We start from the raw sequence: 22,120 nt of genomic DNA, 5'->3' as shown, positions 1-22,120 counted from the left end.
GAGACTTCGAGAAACTAGCGTACCCTCCATGCACTGCAACCGCGTGGAGGAGCAACCCCTTCGACTTGTGCGACAGGGGCATGGCATCCCTTTGCAGCCTCCCGCGTGCACTATTCTGTACTCTTTTTTTCTCTTGTGCCCGAAAACGAAGCGAGGCACATCAGGGCGGAGAGGGAGAAGATGGCACAGCATGCCACGCAGATGTTCACCAAAGCCAGCCGCAAACGAAAGAAGACGAGGAGGAACAGAGCCTTCCCAGAGCAGCTGATGGGAGGGGACGGTTCCCTCTGAGAGCTCGTCAACAGGCATACAAGTACATACGTGATTCTTGTCTCCGTAGTGAAACACGCTCAAGAGCGGGAGCTGCACTTGGAGACCAGTTGATATCAAGTGCATTTGGCCCACCACCTCCTTCATGGGCTACTCGTAACCAGTCGATACACCACGAGCTACACTACAACTTGGAGTGCTTTCCATAGTTCTGCTCCTGGATGCGCTTGTTCATATTCAGGAACCACTCGGCAATGCCCACCTTCGACGGTCCCTCGACCGCGTCAACGACCAAGTTCACGTACTTGAGGAACTGAAATTGCACGCTGCCAGAGCCGCGCAGATGCTCCACCTCGATCGCCTCGATCGAGGCACATACACGCTGCAATACTGGTGTGCTCGTGCACTGCAGTAAGTTGCACAGTCCAGAAAAGTAAGCCACGAAGAGGTCTTGTGCCACCTTCACATACCCAGGCGTGCTATTCCACAACAGACAGAGGCAGTCAAACAAGGCGGACACAACGAGAAGAACGGCATTCGTCGGGGTCACCTTTCGAAGGGCAGCGCGCTGCGCTGGCGAGAGTTTGGCCATGTACGCCACTGCGGCACTTGACAAGGCCGGCATCGTAGCATCCCCCTCATTGCCAGCGCCGTCCTCAAAGAGCCGTGCCAGCGCCGTCGAGTCACACCGCTCGATGCCGTGGCAAGCAGTTCGTACCATGCGCGCGAAATGCTGAATGGCACTCACGGACAAGGGTGGGTAGGTAGACCTCTGGCTGACACTTCCGGTGGTGCTGTGGATGTCAACCGTGGGGATGTAGAGGGCGATGTATGTGGGCACAAACAATGGACTGACGTACTTTTCGGCTCGGAAGGCGGCAATGAGGAAGTCGTGACCGGCATTGGCCAACGCGACGCTGTGGCGGTTTGTGACGGCCGGCACCGCGATGTCGACCCAGTGCTGCAGCATGAGCTCGTCCGTGACAGCGTTGGCAGCGCTCGCCGTCGCCATGGAACGCAGATAGCCCTCAAACAAGGCAAGCTGGAGCTGGTTTGCTTGTCCCGCCATCGTGCTCATAGGGACGAGCGTACGGCAGAGAAGTTGATTCACTGCTGCCGCCTTCATCTCTTGCGGCAAAATCGCCAACGTAAGGTGCATCAAGGACAGGACACGACGCTCCACCTTGCGCTTCGCCTCTGTTTCGGAAAGTGACAAGGGGTAGTAGGCACGCAGGGCGAACAGTTGCGCGACCACTGGCAGCACATCGACGGGCGGAATGTGGTGATACAGCTCTGCCGTGCGCAGCGCACCAAACAGGAGGCTCACCGTCTTGAGCGTCATGGTGCGAAAGCCATACGGAAAATTCTTCGCACGCACCCGCGCCGCCCCTGGCGTGTGCTGCAGCACATCCTCGTTACCGGCGAACAGAAGCGACACGTCACGGCGAATGCAGTGGAAGAGCGCAGAGGTGGGCGTGGGTGGCCGTGGCAAGGACGGCGTGGCTGCTACGGCGCTCAGCTTTGCAGTCTTTGTGAAAGGAGTCGGTGGAAGAGGAGGTCCCGTCATCTTTGTTGCTCCAGCCTTGGGCCGTGCATGCGCAGCTGCGGGCACCATCACAGACCCTGCTGCCGCCTCTGCACTGCTTTCCTTTACGGCGCCCTCCTCTGCCGCTTCCCGGTCGTCTTCCTGCGTGTTGTGGATTGCGTTCCACACACAGAGGTCCACCAGCGTCTCGGTCTGCAGAGCAGCGGTGGCGAGTAGCGGATTCACGTCGCACGATCTTGCCGCACTTGAGCACAAAGGAATTTGGAAGACGTGTTTCGCCAACGACTCATAGAGAGCTAAGGTGGACTGCGTCGACAGCAGCGCGCGCGAGGTGGGCGCGTCTGACGGCGGTGGAACGTTGTAGCAGCAAGCGAGGAGTATGCGCAGAAAGGAGGGGGTGAGCACCTCGGGCTCGACTGACAGGTTCGTCTGCTCAGCGCGTCGCCGCAACTCTGCGTCCTTCGTCAGGTCCGCCGCTGGCATCCCCTGCATCGCTGCAAGCACGAGAAGCTCGTAGTAGGACAGGAGTCGCGGCGGCGCGTCGTTATTGCCCTTGTTCGACGACGATCCCATCCTGCCCGCCATGTTCGGCTCCAACCAGCAGCGGTGTACTTGCGCTTGCACAGCCTTGCGCAGGAATTTCACGGTCGCCAGCGCATCAGCGTTATTCGCGCCGTCTGTGGTGAGGCACAATTGGAGCGCGCGCTGAATATGACGGAAGACGAGCAGCTGGCCGAACGCGCTGCTGCCTTGCTGATCTTCTGCTGCGGGGGTGTCGCGAGCACCGATGTCCTGAACGCTGAAGTATAATAAGCGGAAAGTGCGCCACTGATATGGTGGGCGCGATGCGAGTCGCTGAAGGAAGAGCTTGGCGGCAACCTCCTCCACATTGTCAAAGTCGTGGCGACGCTCGCAAAGAGCAAAGAGCACCGTCTGAATCGCCTTGGCGTAGCTATCGGTAATGAGGAGCCCCAGTGCACTCGCCTTCCAGGCGCTAACGCTGTGGAAATAGCGAAGAATTGGTCCCGCGTCGCTGCCGGGACGAGCAGCCAGTGCGGAAAGAAGCAGCATCACAGAGCTAAGGGCACTCTCGCTTGTGCGGAAGAGATGATGACCAACGTTCGTGTAGGCAGCCGTCACGTTCAGCGCGCCTGTGCGACCAATAGCCCCGGTGGTGCGCTCTCCTGCCTCGTACAAGAAAAGATCAGTCAGACGGCTCGCCAGCCGGGCCACCACATCAACATCCACCTGTGCAATGCGGCGTGAGTCTCGCACCTCTGCGCGGGCCTTAGCGCTCTCATACGCGCGCAGCAGCGTCGCCACACGGAACACTTGCACGAGGTGCGGAAAAATGGCTGGGTACATGTTCGACACATGGGTATACAAGAATTTCGGCGCGAGTGCCGGGGATGGCGACGACGACGGGGTGCCACCAGTATCGCCGCCCAGTGCGTTCACTTCAACTGCCGTACCGCTGTCCTCGATCGTGCACAACACCTTCTCAATTCCACGATCTGCATGCTGCACCATCCCCCAAAGAATGCCTGTGAAGGCCCGCACATCATAAAACAAGTCCTTGTGCGTCGCAAGCACATCAGCGTGCAAGACCAGGAAGCTGAGGTCTCGAGGTGAGATGATGTGGATCGATTCCGGATGTGCATAAATATGCGGGGAGCCATGCAGCTCTGACACTCCGCATGCCTCTAAAATGTCGGTGATTCGCTGCAGGTCAACCGCGCTCAGCGGCCTCGACTCAGCGCCCCCACCACGTTGGAGGAGGTTGCTCTGCATGGAAGATATGTGCAAGGGGACGAGTGAGTCCACGTTGTTCCCAGCGTTGCTCTTCCCCACACAAGTGCCGCTGAGCAAAGAGCGGTGGTGCTCACTAGGCGAGATTGAATGGGCGAAAGGGGGTGGATGGAGCTTAGATGATGTCACAAGTGTCCCTGTGCCCCTTCGTGGTGTAAGCGTGCGCTGGCAAGGAAGGTTGCAGTAATGTTTGGCGCTTTTTCATTGAATAAAGCGAACGGGTCGACAGAGAGAGACGAAATAAGAAAAAAAAAACGTGCCAAAAAATCCCCGAGCAGTGGTACAGCGCACCGCGTTGCCTTTCGTTTGTGTGCGTGTGTGCGTCTTTGCGGCTATTTTGAGTAGCGTGTCGTCTCCTTCTTCGCGAGAGAGAGTGAAGCACAACAATGTGATGTAATATCGATGGGCTTTCTTTTTTTCTTTCTTTGCTGTTCTTGTTGCGTCTCTTTGATAGTTTAACAGGAGTTTGGAGTGTGTTTCCTGTGAAGTTTCACGAGCATCTGTTCCCGTCTCTGTACGTGTTTTCTCTCTCGCTCTCTCTGTGTGTGTGTGTGTCTGTGCGTGTGTGTGTGTGTGTGTGTGTGTGTGTGTGAATAACTGTTCAGCTCCGTGAAGAACATCAGAGTAAACCATAAAGCAGAGTAATCGGTGAAAAGGTGGAAAAAAAAAAGGGAGAGAGCAGACGTGTAGTGGTGGAAACATAAAAGACGATCTGTGGTAGCAAATTAGAGAGAAGCATACGTGATTGAGTAGTAGCACAGGGGAGCATCACCCGCAGATGGCGAGTTCGAGCGGAGGAGGGAAGGCAAGACAAAGATGTGGCCAGCGCGTCTACAGAAGGGATTTGCACGCACGTGCAGCCTCATTGGAGCGCCAAGTGGCATTGTAGGCCACAGGCTCATTCTTGTTGTCTACTCCGTAAGGAAACGAGAGCGGCTGCCAAAAGATCTATGTACGTGCCAAGATTCCTCTCTCTACGTGCCATGGATCGCCTTCTGCATAGCTACGGACATCCTCGTCTGCGAAGAAGTGTGGAGGGCGGCAGAGATGTCTGAGGTACGAAAATGAAGATGAGCGAAGGGAGTATGAGTGTACTCCCCCTATCTCATCTGCCGCAGGCAACGCTGAGCACTTTGAACGCTTATTTTTGGGGAAACTCAAACAGAGAGAAAACGAATAAAACAAAAAGAGAAGACAAACTGGACAAGAAAGGAGAGCAGAGAAGTGGAAGACGAAATACGCGCTAGGGACGCGCATAACGGCAACTTCGTTCTCTCACCCACCAGACCCAAACACGTGCGTGCCTGTGTGCCTGTGTCAGCACCGCGTGAGCTCCTCAGTGATTGGGAGCCTGTCTTTCGTAAAGTGGCGGCAGCGAGGAGAGGAAGTATGCGTGGAGAGGAAGAAAGGAATACTGAGAAGAAGGCAGCGATGGTGGTGGTTAAACAGCGAAAAGCACTCACCATGACAACTTTCTCGAACTCTCTGCCTTACCCACCTCCCTCCATTCTCCTCTCTTGCCGTCGCGCATTCCGCTCCGCGCGCGTCCCTGACACTGCCACAATACACGCACAAACTCTGAGAAGCAGGGCGATCCCTCCTCCCAAGAACCCACCGCAGCTTAGACGTGACGGAAGGCCTTGCGCTTGTACGACTGACCCGGGCGGCGGCCGCGCTTCGTCTCCTTGCCACGGTTGGTCGCGTACGGCTTCGAGTGGCTGCCGGGCACGCCAGAGGCGCCGAAGTGGCGCACCGACTCACGGCCAGACTTGCGGCCACGCATGAGGTACGTGTTCTTGCCAGTCGGAGCAATCATGGCGAGCTGGTCGAAGGTGAGGCACTCACCACCGGCGGCGACGATGCTCTGGCGCGCGTTCTTGGAAAAGCGCAGGGCGCAGACGCGCATCGCGGGGATACGGGCCATGCGCACATCATCCAGCACATCGCCGACCACGACGGCAATCGGGGCCTTCTTGCACTTTGCGGTGAAGACAGCCTTGCGCTTCATGACGACGGCAATACGACTCAGCGAGAGGGGGGCTCGGTTGCTACGGCTCTTGATCAGGCGCTGGTACACAACCTTGTTGAAGCCAGAGCTTGTGCGCTTTGCGAGGAACTTGTACAGCTTGATCAGCAGCTTGATGTAGGGGTTCGTTGAGTATGTGTGGTGGCGAACCACACGACTCTTCTTGGAGATGCCAGTCAGATCCACACCCATGGTTTCCACGAAAGGTACACAAAGGGGGTAAGTACTCTGCTGGCGTGGCGTTACAACACGAAGTGGGGAGAAGAATCGGGGAGGAGGTCGGTGCCAGTAGATGGTGCGCCAGACATGTGGCCAGAAGTGCGGTGAAGAACAACGGGATGTTTAGGCACCAAAAAACACCACCACCACCATCACCACCAAGAACGTTCAGAAGTGAAAAGAGAGAGAGGGTGGGGGAAGAGACGTGAAGTGGACAATGGCGAGCGGAGAGAAAGAGCAGCCATGCAAAGAGCAACAGAAAAAGAGAGAGCAGTCAGCCCCAAAGTCTGGCTGCGCGTTCTGCAACTCCCCGTGCGCCGATTCGCTTTGCCAGTGCAGTCTTCACACGCCACCGGCGGTCTACTAGATGGAATACAAGTTTGTGCGAGTAGACCTACACAATAACCTTCATATCACCTCATACCCAAACCAGTCCTCGCTTCGTTTTGTTTTTTCTTCCTTGATGAGCGCCACCACGGTGATCTTCTTCGGTAGCACAAGAAGGAGAGCGACGCTCCAGTGACCGCCACGGAGAAGAGAGTCACCGAATAGCCAAAGGAAAACACACCAACATTGGAGAATAAAAAAAAAAACAGCCCCCTCACATGGTGCGTACCGCAATTTCTTTAGCGAATCACGTCACCGTCACCGGCGACCATCTATCTACACCTCACACCACCGAGAGGGAGAAAGAGAAGAAGCGTGAGAGAAGAGTCTTTGCGTCAAGGAGGAAGGGAGAACGACAGAGAGAATACGATGGTAGGTGGTGCCACAATACGGTCGAGAGCTGCCCAGAGCGGCAGGAAAAACGGCAAATACATACCAAGAGAAACAAACGAGAAGGAAAGGATAAGCACTGTAAATCACCCATCGTGCTGCAGTCGGACTCGCACACACACACACACACACACACACACACACACATATATATACACTTGTACATACACGCATAGACCCCACGCCGCGAAAACCGCGCCACATTGCTTTTTCCCCTCTTCCATCGCAGGCCACTGCAGTCGAAAACCACCCTTAGTGGGCTCCCTTGTAGTGGATGGAATCCAGACCCTGCAGCTGGTTTTTCAAACCATGCGGATTGGCCCAGGCACTGTTGCCGAACGAAATATCGTCGTCCTCGACCAGCTTCTTCATTTCCTCTTGCTTGCGGTAAAAATGCTGCATGAGCTCCGCCTGTGCCTTGATGTCGACGGCCGGCTCCCGCGGTGGTGCCGCGCTACCTTCGGCGACCAACTTCACTGTAATCTTTGTCTTGTCGTTCTTGCCAATATACTTCACAAAGTCGGCGTCGCGCGCAAGTGGCTTGGCACTCCACCACATCACTGCACGACCAGCCAAGATGTTCTCATTGGTCGCCCCATCGTCAATGATGCTAAGAATGCGGTGCGCCTTCGATTTCTCTACGTCTGACGCTGTATCGCTGTCGAGAATCGCAGCTAAGCGCTGGCACGCGTCGCTGCCACTACACTCAGCCGGAAAGAGAATCATCGCGCCGCCCTTGAACGCCTCCACGAGGGCATCCAGCTCACTCTGCACACACAACTGACGCCGTTCTGTACGCTCTAATGAAAGGTAACGCTCCGTATCTCCGATCGGTCCAGTGAGGTAATGCTGCTGCGCCGCGTCCACCATCGAATCCTTGACCATCTGCTTTGCGGCCGCCATCATCCACGTGAGCCGGACACGTGTATTTTGCATCTTTTGGATGGCATCTGTGGCCTCACCGATGTTTGTGGTGGCTGGCATACTTGCTAGAAAGGCGTCGTAGTCCTTGCTGTACTCCTCCTTCGGTAGTCGCTTACACTCTAGAAGCACCATGGTTCGTCGTAGATGTGGGGGCTGCTAGCAAAGTGATAGAATGCAGGATAGAACAGGTAATCGGATGAAAAAAAGGAAAATGACTAAAGAGCAGGGAACCCACACCACCAATGCTACACTGATGATCGTGGGCAGTGATGCGCGAAAGCCGACTAAATCACGACGCAGAAAGACAAAGACTTCGCGATACGATCCAGGAGTGTCCGTGAGAAAATGGGCGGAATCTGCCGTTGATCTAGTGCTTCTTGATTGATGTGACGTCTCTGTATTGAGAGAGGTAAGCCTGTTTGGTTGTGGGAGTGTGCCTCTCTACTTCCGAACCTCTGTTCGAGAACTTTTAGGACTTTGTATAGGGGGAGGGACGTGGGTGGGGAGAAGCGCGAGCCGAAGGGAACCCCCCAAAAAGACACAGCAAAGAACTCTTCACAGCACGATACGGCACGTGCATGTCTCAATATGAAAGCACCGCCACACACGTACGCACACACACACACACACACAAACACCTTCTTGAATGAACTCTGTTTTTTGAGGGAGGTGGAAAATCTCTCGACTGCGTGTGTGTGTGTTTTTTTTTTTTGGAGCAGTGTCCGAAGATATGAGCGGGTTGTGTACACAACGCCAGTAGGAGAGGGAGAAGGAGAGGGAGGAAGGAAATGATCAAGTGAGCCTCTAGCAGAAGAAGAAGCAATAACAGAAATCATAGTCATCACAAACGAGGGTGCACATCCACGTTTTACAAGCAAAACCAGTTCGCCACTTCCGCAGTGAGCACCCCAACGTGCAGCTCGCCTCACGGTCGTCCGTCGGTACCAATGCTTCCTTCTTCTCTCCGTCGTGAGGATGCGCGCACGTGTTCGTGTGCGACTTCTCCGCCTCTTCGTCGCTACCAGCTGTGAAAGTCAAAAAATCGTAACAGGAAAACTCTCCAGCACAAAGCAGCGCTCTGTCACCGGCCGAAGCTGATCCACACAACTCGCTCACAAAAAAAAAAGCAGAAGTCAGCAGCAACCGCTTCCTAGTGTGCCGAGTTCGCCGAAATCCAGCGCTCCTGCTGAGCATAATCGAGGTGAACCTCGACGTCTTGCCAGAGTTTGCTCTTCTCCATCAGTTCCGCCACCATGTGCGCCTGCAGTCCGACCTCGATGACAATGTTCGGCGCATCGCGCAGTATTGCGTTGCGCTGATCACGCGGCTTGAGCAACTTCGCCCCATGCACACAGAGCTCTTTAAAGTACAAGTACTGCCGAGACTCGCGGTAGTCGTCACCGACGAGGGCCGTTTTAGACTCCCAGTGAGTAATGGTACAAGGGAGATCGGTGTATTGCTTCGGTAGAACGTATGGTGGGTTAGACACAATCACATCATAGGTACCAGCGTACGTGTCCTTCACGGTGCCCATCGGGCGGTCGTCGCTGAGGTTGGCGCGTTCACCTGGCAGCGCGGACGCCTGCTCATCCAGGAAGCAGCTGAACATGTCGCTCTCCATCGCTGAGTACCGCTCAGGTGGGATCCCATTGCGCGCCGCGTTCTCTCTAGATACTCGCACCGCCTCTGACAGAATGTCAAGAGCAGTGACAGTAGCAGTTGAGAGGTGCTTTGCCAGAGCCACACCGATGCAGCCCGTGCCGCAGCACACATCGAGGATGCGGATTGGCGACGCGGCTGAAGACACGTTGGTGGCGGTAGTGCTGCGTTCCGCGCGCGCCAGGTGGTTGTACACCATCCAGTGCGTCCACATCTCCGTCTCGGGGCGCGGGCACAGAAGCGGCGCCTCGCAGTGAATATCACACCCAAAGAAGGGCTGCGAGCCGATAATGTACGACAGCGGCTTGTGAAGGTCGATGCGCTCGAGGAGCGAGCGCTTTACCTGACGTCGCGCCTCGTCCTCAGACCAGCGCTCCACGCGCGCGCGGCTAGCAACCCACTCCTCCACCCAGTGCACCTCAAGCGACGCCTGGTACAACATGGCGGGATCGGCAGCGCTTTGCTCCCCATCCTTATAGAACTTTTCGCAAATCATGCGAGAGAAGAGCTGGCGCTCACGACAGGACAGAAACTTGCCCCAGTTGTGCGCGCGGGGGTACAGCTTTGCCAGCCTGCTCAGCTTCTCGCCGGAGGTGAGGTCGACCTCTGTGGGCTCCGCGGCAACGTTCTCGCTCGTATCGCAGAACTTTTTTGTGCCGACGTTGATCAGCCCCCCGACGTGGTCGGCTGGAAGAACGCCATCGCCTGTCCGGGACGACTCCGTCTCGACGCTCGAGTTTCGACAGGTTAATTCCGGCGTCTCCATTGACACATACTTCACAGGATGACCTCGTGCAAACCTAAAGTCCGATTGCCAACGCGCGTCCATCCGCAGCGACGTCGTCGCTGGAAAGCGAGGGATGCACAAGAAAAGAGCATTGCGTTGAGTAGCGGTGCGGGTCGGCGCTGAGGCTCCGTACCGCGTGCGCGCAATTGCGAGGGGCGCGACTTGCTGTCCAGGAAAGCATCTCAGAGTAGTCTTCATGTTAGTGATTCTGTAGCGCCTCTTAGAGCTCTGAGAAGGGCAAAGCAGCCGTGTAAAGTAAGGCGGCTAAGGCAATCCTTTCCCATCTCCAGAAGATTGAGTTGCCCTCGGGGCACGCCCAGATCACATGTCAAGAGTAGAGAATGATCAGAAAAGCAGTCAAGAACGTACCAGCGTGTGAGAAAGAGAGCGCAAGTATCAATGGAGAGCGAAGACCGTCTCTCTCTCTCTCTTGCATGTGAGAGTTGCACACTCCGAGGCAGAAAAAAACCTGCCAGAGGCTCTCTCAAAGCCGCAACGTGTGTACGTTCGGGAGAAGGAGGGGGCGGTCTGTTGCAATCAGTAAAAGAGGAAAAAAAGCAAGGGTCGATGGATTCCCGCGCGCAACAGCGCGACTTGTACCAAACAGGTTCTGTCGTTTGGGGCTTCCCATGACCTCGCTTGAGTCACAAACACACCACGGCAAATTGCGCAGCCACACGCACCTAGCTCAAAGTGAATACATACGCACGAGTCAGTGCGTCTACCTCTGACATATGCCTCACAGCGAAAGGGCTGGCCTTTCGTTTTCTGCGGTATTCACTTCAAAGCGGCTACAAGCCTTTTCCTGGGGAAGGACGACGCTTGTCGCATCGCCCGCCTTTGGGTTTACAAGAACATGAAAAGCCCCGAGAAGCAACAGCAACAACAACAAAAAGAGAGAGAACCAGACAGACACACACGTAAGCGGTGCCATTAGAGCGCAGACACACCAGCACGCAAATATGCGTCGCACCACCCCTGCCGAGGATAACAGAGACAGAGGAAAGGGAAAGAAAGAGGAGAGCGCAGTGGGCATCGAGCCACAATGCTGTGAAAAGAGCAGCAGCTAAAGGAAAGCCGTAAGCTCGCACACTGGGCGGGTGACTCGGTCATAGGTTTCCTTTTTTTTCATCCCGCGTGTCTACCCTTGACCTTCTTTTCGCTCTGCATTACCTCTTCCAACGACCACCGGGGAGCGGCTCTCAGTCGCACAACACCGGCATCGGTCCTCCTCAGAATGTGTCGTACACGAGCATCGCAATGCCGATGCTCGTCATGCACAGTCCGCATACGGCATTCATAAGGCACATGAACCGCTTTAGTCGAATCAGCCGGAAACGTGAGGATACGCCACTTAGGGGAGCGTCAGACAACCTTCTGCTGTTGTTTCTGTACGCGGCCGCGGCAGCTGATGCGGAGCCAAACGGGCCCCGCGGCGAGAAGACGCACCACCCCACCATCCCAGGAGCAACCATCACATTAAACACACTAAACAGTGTTCCGATCAGTTGAATCACGAAGTCAATGCCCGACACTGTCGCGGCGATCAGTACCGATGTGCAGACGAGGAAGGCAGCTTCTACCACGATGGCGAGCAGTGTAGTCTGATCCGGTGATCCGACGTCGCGGTCCACGTCGACGGTTCCCGGCAGCTCCGGCGTGGGGTGTGTGCCTTGCGGCTGCCCTGCGCTATTGGCGCTTGTGCGCAAGTGGTCCCACAGCCCACCAGCTGCAGCTGTGTTTGTGTTTGAAGAGGACGCTAATTCAGGGTTGCTGTGTTGCTCAAGAGCGGCGAGGTGGAGCGGAGAGCTCCTCGCAAACACTTCGTAGCCGGGCGTGGAAGTGCCGTGACTCTGCAGCAGCGGGGAAGTTTCGCCAGGCGCGTGGCCATATACGTGAGTGTCGTCCTCTCTGTCGTCGTCGTTCGCGGAGGCCAACGTCGCGGACGCGGAAGACAATCTTGCAGTGATCCCTCCTGCGTCTTGCTCTGTCTCCGTCAGCTGTGCTCCAGATGCTCTGGCAGCTTCCTTCATCAAGATCGACTGATCTGTCCACGTCAAGGCAATCATGGTGAGCCGATGCAATCCTCGACGCGTGCAGATTGACAGAACTGGAAATACGCATGCAAAGTGGGCAAAGAGGCCAAGGCGACCGATGTTCATGAAGAGGTCGTCCTTTGGATAGTTGGAGACAATGTTGCCACCCACCTTCGGTGCTGCTACCTGGTCGCCGAAGGTCAAGTAGCCAAAGATGCCCGTGACAGCATAGCAGACGATAATGATGGGAAAGGCAACCAAGAGGGACTGCATCATGCGGTTAGGACGACGGTCCTGCAGTTCCTTGTAGAGGTAAGGCACGTTGTAGTGGTAACTGAGCGCCATCCCGAACGTCGAGATCGTCCGCAGCACGCTGAATGAGAAGTGGAACCAGCGCACCTGGCCGTACCTGCGCGGGTCGACGTGTGGATAGTCGTACCGCTGCTGGGTGTGGTAGCGGTAGAGAATAAGGACAACAATGTAGAAGATGGACAGGAAGCCTAGCAGTGAGGACCACTTCAGCTCCTCCATGTTGTGTGCGCAGCTCAGCACGAAAAAGACGATGCCACCGGCAATGAGCCAGAAGTATTTGGACACCAGCACACCGTCCGTGGGCGTGAAGTAGGACACAACTGGGGGCATCGAATCGGCGATAACTTTTGAGTAAACCACTAGGGTCCCGTAGTTGCTGCAGAACACCATGAGCTCCATGAGTGTGGTTATGAGGCGGCGGCGATGTCGGCGACGCCACTCTTCTCGCGCGTATGCGTCACGCAGCCCGGCGTAGGTGCTCATGGGTGGGATGGGGAAAGGGGTGTTGGACTCACGATCCGTGCTTCCGTGCAAATCTGAGGTCCCTGAGTATGGTTGGTCGTCTTGCCGCCGAGGGTGGTGTCGATACTGAGAGGTGTCACCCTCACCTTCCTTGTTCGCCATGTTCTCCCCTGGACCTCTGCTCTGCCTTGTACCTGTGCCTGCCGTCGCCCCAGTGTGTGGTGAGCCCGTTACGCCACTCTCTTTGTTTCTCCTGCTGCTGAAAATCCCAGAAGAAACGCATACCGCGTCGCACTGGTGCTTTGCCAGACGCGGTGCATCTTCTTCTCGTGACGACTGATCGGTGGCTCCTCGACTGCACAGGTATTCCTCCCACAGCTGTGGTGGGTAGAGGGTAAACGCCATGACCTCCGGTAGGGAGTAGCGTCCGGTAGCATCGCAACCCACGACGAGGCAGTACACGCTGAATGCCGCGGAGGCTGAGAACAAAAGTAGGATCATGAGCCCCACTACAATGGAAGAGAAGTAAAGCGCCAGCGGCAGCGACAGCACGCCAGCGCCAATAACGCTGCATAGGGTGTTGATGATGGTGCCTGTGACGGTGCCAAAGCGCGTCTCCACAGGAGTACCGACAAACGAGAGACGGGAGGCGACACGGTGGCTGATGCGACCAGCGAACGACTGCCGCCTCGACGCGCAAACGTCGTTCACGTGCAGCGAGTAGCGAGCTGCAAATGGCTGCATGAGGGTTCAAGGTCCAGTGTGCAATGCCCAGTAAGAAGTAGCAGTCAGCAAAGAAGAAGAGAAAGGGGAAATAATAAGTCCGTGGTCGGGGCGGCGGAAGCAAAGCAAAGAAATGAGGTATGGTGCGATGGGCTCGCACTTGTCGAGGGCCGTTGCGTCTGAGAGACAAAAATAACAGAGAAAAATAAAGGGACGAAGAGATCTAAGTCGAATGAAATATGTGTAGAGACCCTGAGAGAAAGAGAGACCGAGAATAGTGTAGAAACAACAACAAGAGAAAGGGTTTCCGTCTTCTCCAAGTAAGTGACTGATGCCCGTATAGGAAGTGAAAAAAGAAAGCGTGACCGCCAATGACTCTCTCTCTCTGTGTTACCATGAACGATAGGTGTGTGTCGTCGTCGTCGGCTCTGCTTCGTCTGCTGTCTTTTTTGGCCCCTTTTTTCTGTACTTTGTCGCACTTCAAGTTGTATGCGCAAAGGACAAACAGACGTGTATTAGAGCTGTGCGGCCTCGGGGTCTTGAGCGTTTTGCTCGCAGAACACAAGCCCCTCACTGTATCAGCAAGACACACTCCGACACGCGCAGAATACGTAGATAAATCGACGTCTGTGTCCGTCAGACTGCGCGAATCAACGTCTTGCTGTCCACGATCAGAAGGATCCGGGTGAGGGGGGGGGGGCTTGTCTAGCAGTGGGTGATGAGCTGACGAAAGCAAGAGGGCATGTGAAGAGGGCAAAGCAAAGCACCGCAAATGGGATCGATAAGTGCCGAATCGACCCGATGACAACCTCCCAGCTTCAAGCTACACAGAACCAGCAAATAGGGAGTGGGTATAATAGCGCTAGATAGAGGGAGCGCGCGTGTGCAGGAAGACAACCTCCTTGCGCTGGTGCAGACGTGCGGCGAGAGAGGCGAGAAAGCAGCACAAAAGGGAAAAGGGGGAAGGGAACAGAACGCAAGAAGTTAAGCGTACAACAGCAATGCAGTCATGAACAGACGACAAAACAGCACATTGCAAAGGGGTATAGTCTGCGTGGGACAAGGAGAACAACACGGCTGTGTCACAGGTAAACTAGGATGCAGGAGGAGGGGAAGGGCTAGGGTGTAACTCAGCGACGATCGGCTTTTCTCACTCCCCCGACTCTCCGTCAGCCCTGCGGCTGAACCGCAAACGTAGACGAAATTCTCCTGTTTGTTGCCGGCTGGGTGGAGGGGTGTTAGCTTAGTGGTCTCTCTTGGGCGATTTTCTGCGCAGGGTGTGATTCCTCGCTGTCTATGCAGAGATCCGCGGCAATGCTGGGGTGACTCCACTGATGTTGCTGTTATGTTTCCTCTATGTCTCCACGAGGGAGAGGGCGACAACGGAAAGCAAATAGTGCAGAAAGGCGCCAAGCCAAGCAAGAATGTGCCGCTGGTGGCCCTGTCACTCTCGATCACATATCAGCGATGGGTCGATCGCGACGTCAGGCGAAAAAAAAAAACGTTGGGGGATGGTGACAACCAATGTGGTGAACAACCTCCCCTATCCCGTCAGCTAAAATGCACTCGGAATTAACAGAGCAAAACAGCTCTGGAAAAAGGAAGTCCACGCACAACCCCAACGTCAGTGCTTGGAATACTAGCCTCGTACGCCCATGCGCGATTCCTAGGGATGGTGAGAGGCCTTCCGGTGCTTCTTGGCAGCACGTTCGTCTGCAGAAGCAGTCGGTGCCGTCTCGCGTGCATGCTTGCTCGATTGTCGTGCACCGCTCTTCTTTGTCGTGTACTTGCTCTCAAGGTGGCTCAGCATCGACTCGTACGAAGACTGCTGTCGCTGTCGAATCATAACTTGAAGGGCGCTAAGGTCGCCCTCTTCGACGGCTGAGGCACCAGAGCCACTGCCGGCCATCTCCTTCAACACCTCCTCCGCCTCCAGGCGCTCACGCCGCATGGATTTCTCCAGCCTGAGGAGGCTCTTCGGAGTACTCGTCGACTCCCACGCCGGCGTCGACGAAAGCTTTCCTCTCTTGATCAGACCCGACACAAGGCGATACAGCCGCTGCACTTCCGACTCGATGCCGTTGTCAAAGAGAAGATACTGCCGGACCATCTTGTTGAAGTCGCCCTTGCATTTTTCGTAGCCGAGAATCACGTCTTCCCGCTCTTCCTCAGATCCAGCGTAAGTGGAAAAGAAGTTGTGCACCTGGTCCGCTAGCTCTGCGGAGCGCTGCTGACGAGCCGCCTCATCAGACAAGCCCTGTAACGCGTCTGCGGAATCCGAGACAACGCCTGTCAAGTCGTACATCGCACGTCGCTCTGGGTCAGACAGCACTGCATATGCGTTCGAGATTTCCTTGAACGCCTCCACGCCATCCGGGTTACGGTCAGGGTGATACTTCAGTGCGAGACGACGATATGCGCGTGTGACATCCTCGACGGTGCTCTTCATGGAGACACCGAGTGTCTTGTAGAGCTGAAACTTGACAGCGCCCATTTTTTGTATGCAAGCTGTGCAAGGGGTCGGTATAGGCCAGGCGTACGGAGGGCTAAAGAACTTTACGATGACAGCTGGTTCTTGAGCTCTTATCCATACGGGCGGCTGGTCTCTGCCGGCGCTCAGTCCGAAAGAAAAAAGCGCCCCCAAAACGCAAAGCGAGAAAAAAGTGGAATATGTGGAAACGAGCAGCGGAGTGGGGAGCCGCTCTCATGTCAATCTGAAGCTCTAGCTACAGCCGTGTATGTCAACCCCGTCTCCATCAATTTGTGGAAGAGGCGTTCTCGTAGGCGAAGTGAGACTTTCGCTTACACAGGTGGGGGCGAAGGAAACAGCTGCGAAGAAGAAAAAGTGGCCCAATATCATCGAAGGGCGCTTGAAGAATGGGTTGAGAAGAAGACGCGAGTGCTCGCTAACAGTTCACCACTTGACGATGGCCCTTAAGGTGTGCTCACCACCCCCACCTCCTCCTGCCGTTTGCAAGGGGCACCACACCCCGGAACGGGAGGAGGAGGCGACTCTTAGAGACATGACGTGAGACACGGCTCCAATAATTCCATGCCTCGACACTACAAATTCTCATAAAGCTACGAATCATCAGCAAAAGACGTGCGAGTTGCAGTAGATGCTATGGCCTTTGTTTGTAAACTGGACCCACACACTTTTCCACCGCGTAGGATATCTTTGAACAGTGCAATGCCGTGTCATTTTTCCTTCGTCTTCAAGAGAGCCTGTCTTTGCCCTTCTGGCGTCGTCACGAGTGCTTGCAATCAGCACGTAGAAATACAGAGAGAAGGTGCACGACGAAACGCACTCAAAGAGGCACCACCAAACAAGTACAAAGAAGGATTTTGCCCCCCACCCACCCACCCACACACACACCGACTCAGAGCCAATCTGACGCCCTAGCAAGTACCCCGTGGCACCGCTTCCGTAACCGTAGTAGCGGGGGCCTGTCTCTTGTTTTGCTTCATTCCACTCGCTTACACGCGTATTCTGCGCCACTTACTCACGCAATCATAGACATCCGCACACGCTAGACTCCCCTGCAACTTGCTCACTAAAGCGTGTCACTGCGCCAGCGACAGTTTTTTTTCCCTTTCGCTAAGCTACACTAAAATAACAAAACGAACAGCGACGAAAAAGGGCTGCCATAGATTGCACTCCCCTTCGTCCCTAGGCGCTCCTACCGCTTTGATTGGCGGAGTTTCTCCCCCCTGTGTACAGAGACGTGCTCACCTCCGCAATCACTCTTGCGTGGGTCCTATCCTTCCTGCGGTGCGCGTCCATATCTTTATATCCGAGTGCCTCGTGCAGCGACGTACCTTTACTCGAGATGTTCGGCACGAAAAGGAAGACGAACAAAGGGAGAGCTTTTTGTAAACAAAGCACCAAGAGCCAGAGAAGGGCCACACGCGTGTAGATCGGATAACACACGCGAACGTACCCTCAATCAAAGAAGGGCAGGGTACCCTTGGGGCGAGTGGATAGTGCAGCATAATGCCCCGCCCATCTGCGTCCCGACAGATGCTTCCCTGCGACGCGCTTAGTGGGTTGCCTTTACAGCATCCAAGAATCTCTTCGCCTCAGCATCGGACCAGCCGGCATTTTTTGCTTCGGCATTCACATAGGCTTCCAGCTGGTCGGCGCCATTTTTCTGCGCGTACGCCTTGGCCTGCGCAATGTTGGCGTCACGCGCGACCGCGTCCAAGTGCTCTGGGCCCTCGCCGCAGTACTCCGCAAGCTCGCGAGATGTGTAGCGCGTCAGCCAGACGCGCTGGACCTGGCGCTTCAGAAAGTTCTTCTGGTCTGTCGGCAAGGACGCCGCGTAGTCCTCAATCTCTGACTTCCAGTTGGGACCGAAGTTGTGCTCAATATTGCAGACCTTCAGCGGGGCATTGTTGCGGAATTGCACCTCACCAGTGAGAAGCTTGTGCAGCGACGTCATTTTGAGATCGCTAGGGGTGGCGGTCGTAGCTCCGCAAGCGACTGCAGATGCCGCCTTACGAACAAACGAAGCACGCATCATGGCTCACGCGGGGAATAAATCAAGGAGAGTTGCGTTAGGGCTGGAAAGGTAGAGAGTATCCTCAGCCAGCGGCGGCGGAGAGACGCTGAAGGGTGGTGCACAGCGGACTGTCTGGAAGCGACACGTGTACGTGGGTGAAAGGAAGATAGGAATCGGAAGAGCGAAAAGAAGAAGGGAGTTGACTCTCTCACCGCAACACAACGTGTACCGATGTGCGCGGAGAAAGGGTCGAAGACGGGAGGCCGAAGACAACCAAGTGGGTCGTGCCACATACATACAGAAATAAAAAAAGGAAGAAAGCGCAGGTGAGAGGGAGAAGGGCGAAGTGAAGCAAAGAAGGGGAAAGCGCGCACCTGTGTTGGTGTGCCCATCGTAGTGATTGCATGGAGTGCAGTGCACACAGTGCATCAGAACAACAGCGCATTGTCGTGTTTGGCAGCTGAAGTGCGGCGGCGTGCGTCTACCTCTCACGCGTTTCGTCCCGTGGTGATGGCAATTAAGAATTGGCCAGAGGCTACTGGCGATGACCCCAATCACTTTCTCCGCTCCTTCAACGCAAGTGTGGGTGCGCGTGTTGGCATGCAGGAAGAGATCGTCCAGCGATTTCGCTCTCTTTCTCTCCTTCCTCGCCTGGTCACAGTTGGTTGTGTACAGAACTGCGTCTTTCGCTGTGGTCTTCGTTAGGTGCAGCTTCCAGTAATAAAGAAGCCGCAGATTACCCCCGTGTGCGTCCCAGTGAGACGGGCACGCGAGACACAGACGAGAAAAGACAAACGAGCGAAAGATCATCGGTGAGTGAATTACGCCTCTGCACGCACGCGAGTGCACAGGCACAAGGGGAATGAAGAGGAGGTGTCTGGCTCGTTCGCAACGGAGTGTACTGCGCACCACCTTCGCTAGGTGAACCGCCCAGTACGCAGGTACCACTTTGCTCGTAGCCATGTGGCTATAACCACCTGCCTGGAAAGCGGTGCGACCGGAAGGAAGTAGAGAAGCGTGGGGAGCGGAGCTTGGAGAATACCGCAGGGCCACGAGAAGACGCAGAAAAAAAAAAGAGTATCGCATTATCCGTAAGAAGCAACAATGATCATGACTAGCAAACACGCACATGTACACAGAGGAACTCCGTTGCTCGACTCGGAACCCTCCCCCATCCCTTCACCTTACCCATCCAACGGACATGCACACACATGCTCATTGCTCTCTTAGGCCCAAATGTCAATATCTGTGAGGATATCGCCGAGATAGTGCTCGATGGTCTCCCGTGGGTCGCAGGCAGCACCGTGGCACATCACTTTCTCCACTAGCTCACGCCCAGCGTCGCGGTTGAGCGGGTCACGCTCAAACTTTTTCGTCCAGATTCGGCGCGCCACGCTCAGGCTGTAGAGGTAGCCATAGTAGCCGGCCGGGTATCCAGAAAGGTGTTCGAAGGACAGCGTACCCAGGACACCGGCTTCGGTTGGCTCGGCAACGGAGAGCGGCTTTGCCACCTGAATGAGTGCGCGGGCCATGTTGAAACCACCGCGGCCGTAGTCGCCCAGGTCCCCCAGCGTGCGTTTGCCCACGTGACCCTGGTCACCGTGCGGGAAGTACACCGTCAACGGCTGTGGTCCGTGCAAGGCTTGGTCCACTGCGGAGAGTACCACCTGGTCCAGCATATCCAGGTGTTTGAACATGTTCGCCGCATTGTTGCGCTTCTGCACAATGTCGAAAGAGATCGGCTCACGAGTATTGATGCGGTGCGCCCACAGCTTCAAGAACTCATGCGACGAAAGAAACTGCTCAAACAGCTGCGAGAACGTCTCAACATAGTCGATGCTCGAGCGGGTGCCGGCCAGGTTCTGCACCTGAGTCTGTCCAAAGATGGTGTGCATAGCGTGGCCGAACTCATGAAAAACGGTCGTCACCTCATTCGGTTGCATTAAGGTAGATTCATCATCGTATGTGCCATCGGGGCGACGCTGCACCGGCTTCAGCGCGCCAACGTTTGCTGTCAGGACAACTACCGGGTACTGCCGCTTCGGTAAGCGCAGCCCAACCGTGGCGAGGGCCTCTTGGTGTGGCACGCAGCCTAGTTGCAGCGTCAAGTGACCAGCCTGGCAGTACTTCATCTCGTTCATGTACATGTCCAGCACAATCACGCCGAGAAACTTCTTGTGCTCATCGTACACGTGAAACTTCTTGGCACTGTCATTGATGATCTCTTCCGGGTTCAAGGGGACCTCCTCCAGCTTCACGCCAAAGACCTCTGAGCAGAGGCATTGAATGCCGCGAACGCAGTTCGCGACAGAGAAGTACTCCAGCGCATTCTCCGGCTCCGCATCACGCCGTATCGAAGCCGCCACACGGGCGCGAAATTCGTCGGTGATGTTGACACGATTGCGCACCTCACCAACGTGTTTACGAATGATCTCTGCCTCCGCCTCCGCCTGCGAACGGTACTTGCTCGCGATGCTACACAAGAAGTGCCACACGTTCTGCTGATTCTCCAGCATCGTCCCGCGTAGCTGCTGCTCGGCGTAGCTCTCAAACCCTAGCAGTTGGGCCAGCTCGTAGCGGCACTGCAGAAGGTAGCGGAGAGAGCTGAAAGGGTTTGAGGAGCCCTGCTCCGTCAAGAAGCGCATCGCCAGTTCTTCCTTTTCGATGTTCATCTCAGTCACCTTGGCGCGTTGCGCGTCTGGAAGATGAATGCCGTTGTTCTCCATGTCCCGCCTCAGCTGCACAACGTTCTTGATGGACTCCGCCGTCAGACCTTTGCGGCCTTCCGGGCTATCTAGTTCCTTAATGACGTCGTACAAGTCACGCCGAGAGTTCACCTCGCACATGTACTCGTACCCCCTCTGGAAGGCGAGGGAGGCGCCCCGCTTGTAGTTCTCATCTGGGTGAATTTGACGCACAAACTCGCAGGGATCCAGCAGCAGGCAGAGCACATTGCTGGTAGAGTCGATCAGGTCATGCTTGGCCTGCGGCGTCGTTGCCTTTGGAATCGCCTTCAGCAACGTGTCACATACCTCCACCGTAGCATCCACGGTCTTCAGCAGATTGTCCGGAGTGGAAAGGAAGTTCAGATTTGGAATATCGGGAACGGTGCCGTCGAACAGCTTTGTGGAGGGGCTGACAGACATCGCTGCCGATGCGTTCGCCGCGGAAGCATACTGGGCATTGCCACAGACACCAGCGGCACCACAGCCCCTCGAGTGCAGCCGTGCTGCGCAGGGTACAAGTCGACGAAGCATATTGCTGAGGAAAAGAAAAGGAGTAGAGACGGCGGCGAAGCTGTTCGAGCGCTAGCAACAAACCTGGCGAAGCGAATAGCTCGGGGCGAGCAATGCCGACTGAAAACCGATAGGCCTACACACTGGCGAGTAGACCGAGAGAGGAAGGGAGAGAGCCAAAGTGGGGCGAATGCGAGAAGAAAGGAAAGACAAATGCGAGACAAGAGTGCAGGACAACAGTGGAGATGAACGAAAAAGGGCACCACGCCTCGACAGAGTACAGCATGAGTGAGGCGTGGCAGGAGCAGAATGACGTCGCCAGAGGCGAGGTAGGAAGAAAGAGAGAGAGAGATGAAAATCGCCGTGTGTGCGAGAATCGTACACAGACACGCATCCACACACACCACAGACGTTGCACCCCAACGCCAAAGATTCACCACCACCACTCGACTTTCTAACTTCCATCACGCCTGCACTCGCACACACAGACAAGCGTACGTTTCCACAGAGGCCCATGAGAGAAGGCAAAGAGGGAGTAGAGCGGTGGTGCAGTAGAGAAGTCGACGAGAAATGGGGATGCTGCCTCCAGCATAACCTCTCTTCTCTTCGTCCGCCGTTGCTCTTTGCCTGTTCGCTTCACGCAGCCCCCCTCCCTCGCAACGCTAGAGTCCCAATAGTGACCCCTTGCCGGCGCGAAGAACACACTGTGAAACCACACGATTACCCTACGCCGTACGCCGGCTTGCGATTGGGAGAGCGTAACCGGCAGAAAACGTTAGAACAAGGGAAAGGGAAGGACATCAAGGAAGCGATCTTCCTCGCTCCAACGAGT

At 55.7% G+C, this 22,120-nt stretch overlaps 8 protein-coding genes across 8 annotated transcripts; all 8 read right to left on the bottom strand.

Moving 5' to 3' along the window:
* Positions 1–454: 454 nt before the first annotated feature.
* On the bottom strand, positions 455–3,607 carry LBRM_35_4760 (conserved hypothetical protein; the record flags this gene model as incomplete). Its single annotated transcript, XM_001569044.1, has 1 exon — positions 455–3,607. One exon carries the CDS (start codon positions 3,605–3,607, stop codon positions 455–457), a length of 3,153 nt encoding a protein of 1,050 aa, XP_001569094.1.
* Positions 3,608–5,246: 1,639 nt separating this feature from the next.
* Positions 5,247–5,843, bottom strand: LBRM_35_4750 (putative 60S ribosomal protein L18; the record flags this gene model as incomplete). Its single annotated transcript, XM_001569043.1, has 1 exon — positions 5,247–5,843. One exon carries the CDS (start codon positions 5,841–5,843, stop codon positions 5,247–5,249), a length of 597 nt encoding a protein of 198 aa, XP_001569093.1.
* Positions 5,844–6,899: 1,056 nt separating this feature from the next.
* On the bottom strand, positions 6,900–7,703 carry LBRM_35_4740 (conserved hypothetical protein; the record flags this gene model as incomplete). The annotated part of the gene is made up of 1 exon (XM_001569042.1): positions 6,900–7,703. The coding sequence occupies one exon, from the start codon at positions 7,701–7,703 to the stop codon at positions 6,900–6,902; it is 804 nt and encodes a 267-aa protein (XP_001569092.1).
* Positions 7,704–8,721: 1,018 nt separating this feature from the next.
* Positions 8,722–10,215, bottom strand: LBRM_35_4730 (conserved hypothetical protein; the record flags this gene model as incomplete). The annotated part of the gene is made up of 1 exon (XM_001569041.1): positions 8,722–10,215. One exon carries the CDS (start codon positions 10,213–10,215, stop codon positions 8,722–8,724), a length of 1,494 nt encoding a protein of 497 aa, XP_001569091.1.
* A 1,034-nt stretch (positions 10,216–11,249) lies between these two features.
* AAT14 (putative amino acid transporter) lies at positions 11,250–13,571 on the bottom strand (the record flags this gene model as incomplete). Its single annotated transcript, XM_001569040.2, has 1 exon — positions 11,250–13,571. The coding sequence occupies one exon, from the start codon at positions 13,569–13,571 to the stop codon at positions 11,250–11,252; it is 2,322 nt and encodes a 773-aa protein (XP_001569090.2).
* A 1,645-nt stretch (positions 13,572–15,216) lies between these two features.
* LBRM_35_4710 (putative chaperone protein DNAj) lies at positions 15,217–16,044 on the bottom strand (the record flags this gene model as incomplete). The annotated part of the gene is made up of 1 exon (XM_001569039.1): positions 15,217–16,044. One exon carries the CDS (start codon positions 16,042–16,044, stop codon positions 15,217–15,219), a length of 828 nt encoding a protein of 275 aa, XP_001569089.1.
* A 1,546-nt stretch (positions 16,045–17,590) lies between these two features.
* On the bottom strand, positions 17,591–18,073 carry LBRM_35_4700 (conserved hypothetical protein; the record flags this gene model as incomplete). Its single annotated transcript, XM_001569038.1, has 1 exon — positions 17,591–18,073. One exon carries the CDS (start codon positions 18,071–18,073, stop codon positions 17,591–17,593), a length of 483 nt encoding a protein of 160 aa, XP_001569088.1.
* Positions 18,074–19,278: 1,205 nt separating this feature from the next.
* LBRM_35_4690 (putative mitochondrial intermediate peptidase) lies at positions 19,279–21,309 on the bottom strand (the record flags this gene model as incomplete). Its single annotated transcript, XM_001569037.1, has 1 exon — positions 19,279–21,309. One exon carries the CDS (start codon positions 21,307–21,309, stop codon positions 19,279–19,281), a length of 2,031 nt encoding a protein of 676 aa, XP_001569087.1.
* Positions 21,310–22,120: the final 811 nt, after the last annotated feature.

The sequence above is a fragment of the Leishmania braziliensis genome, chromosome 36 (assembly GCF_000002845.2).
Source record: "Leishmania braziliensis MHOM/BR/75/M2904 complete genome, chromosome 36".
NCBI lineage: Eukaryota > Euglenozoa > Kinetoplastea > Trypanosomatida > Trypanosomatidae > Leishmania > Leishmania braziliensis.
The sequence above is the reverse complement of the archived record's forward strand: the minus strand, read 5'-3'. Positions and strand labels throughout refer to the sequence as shown.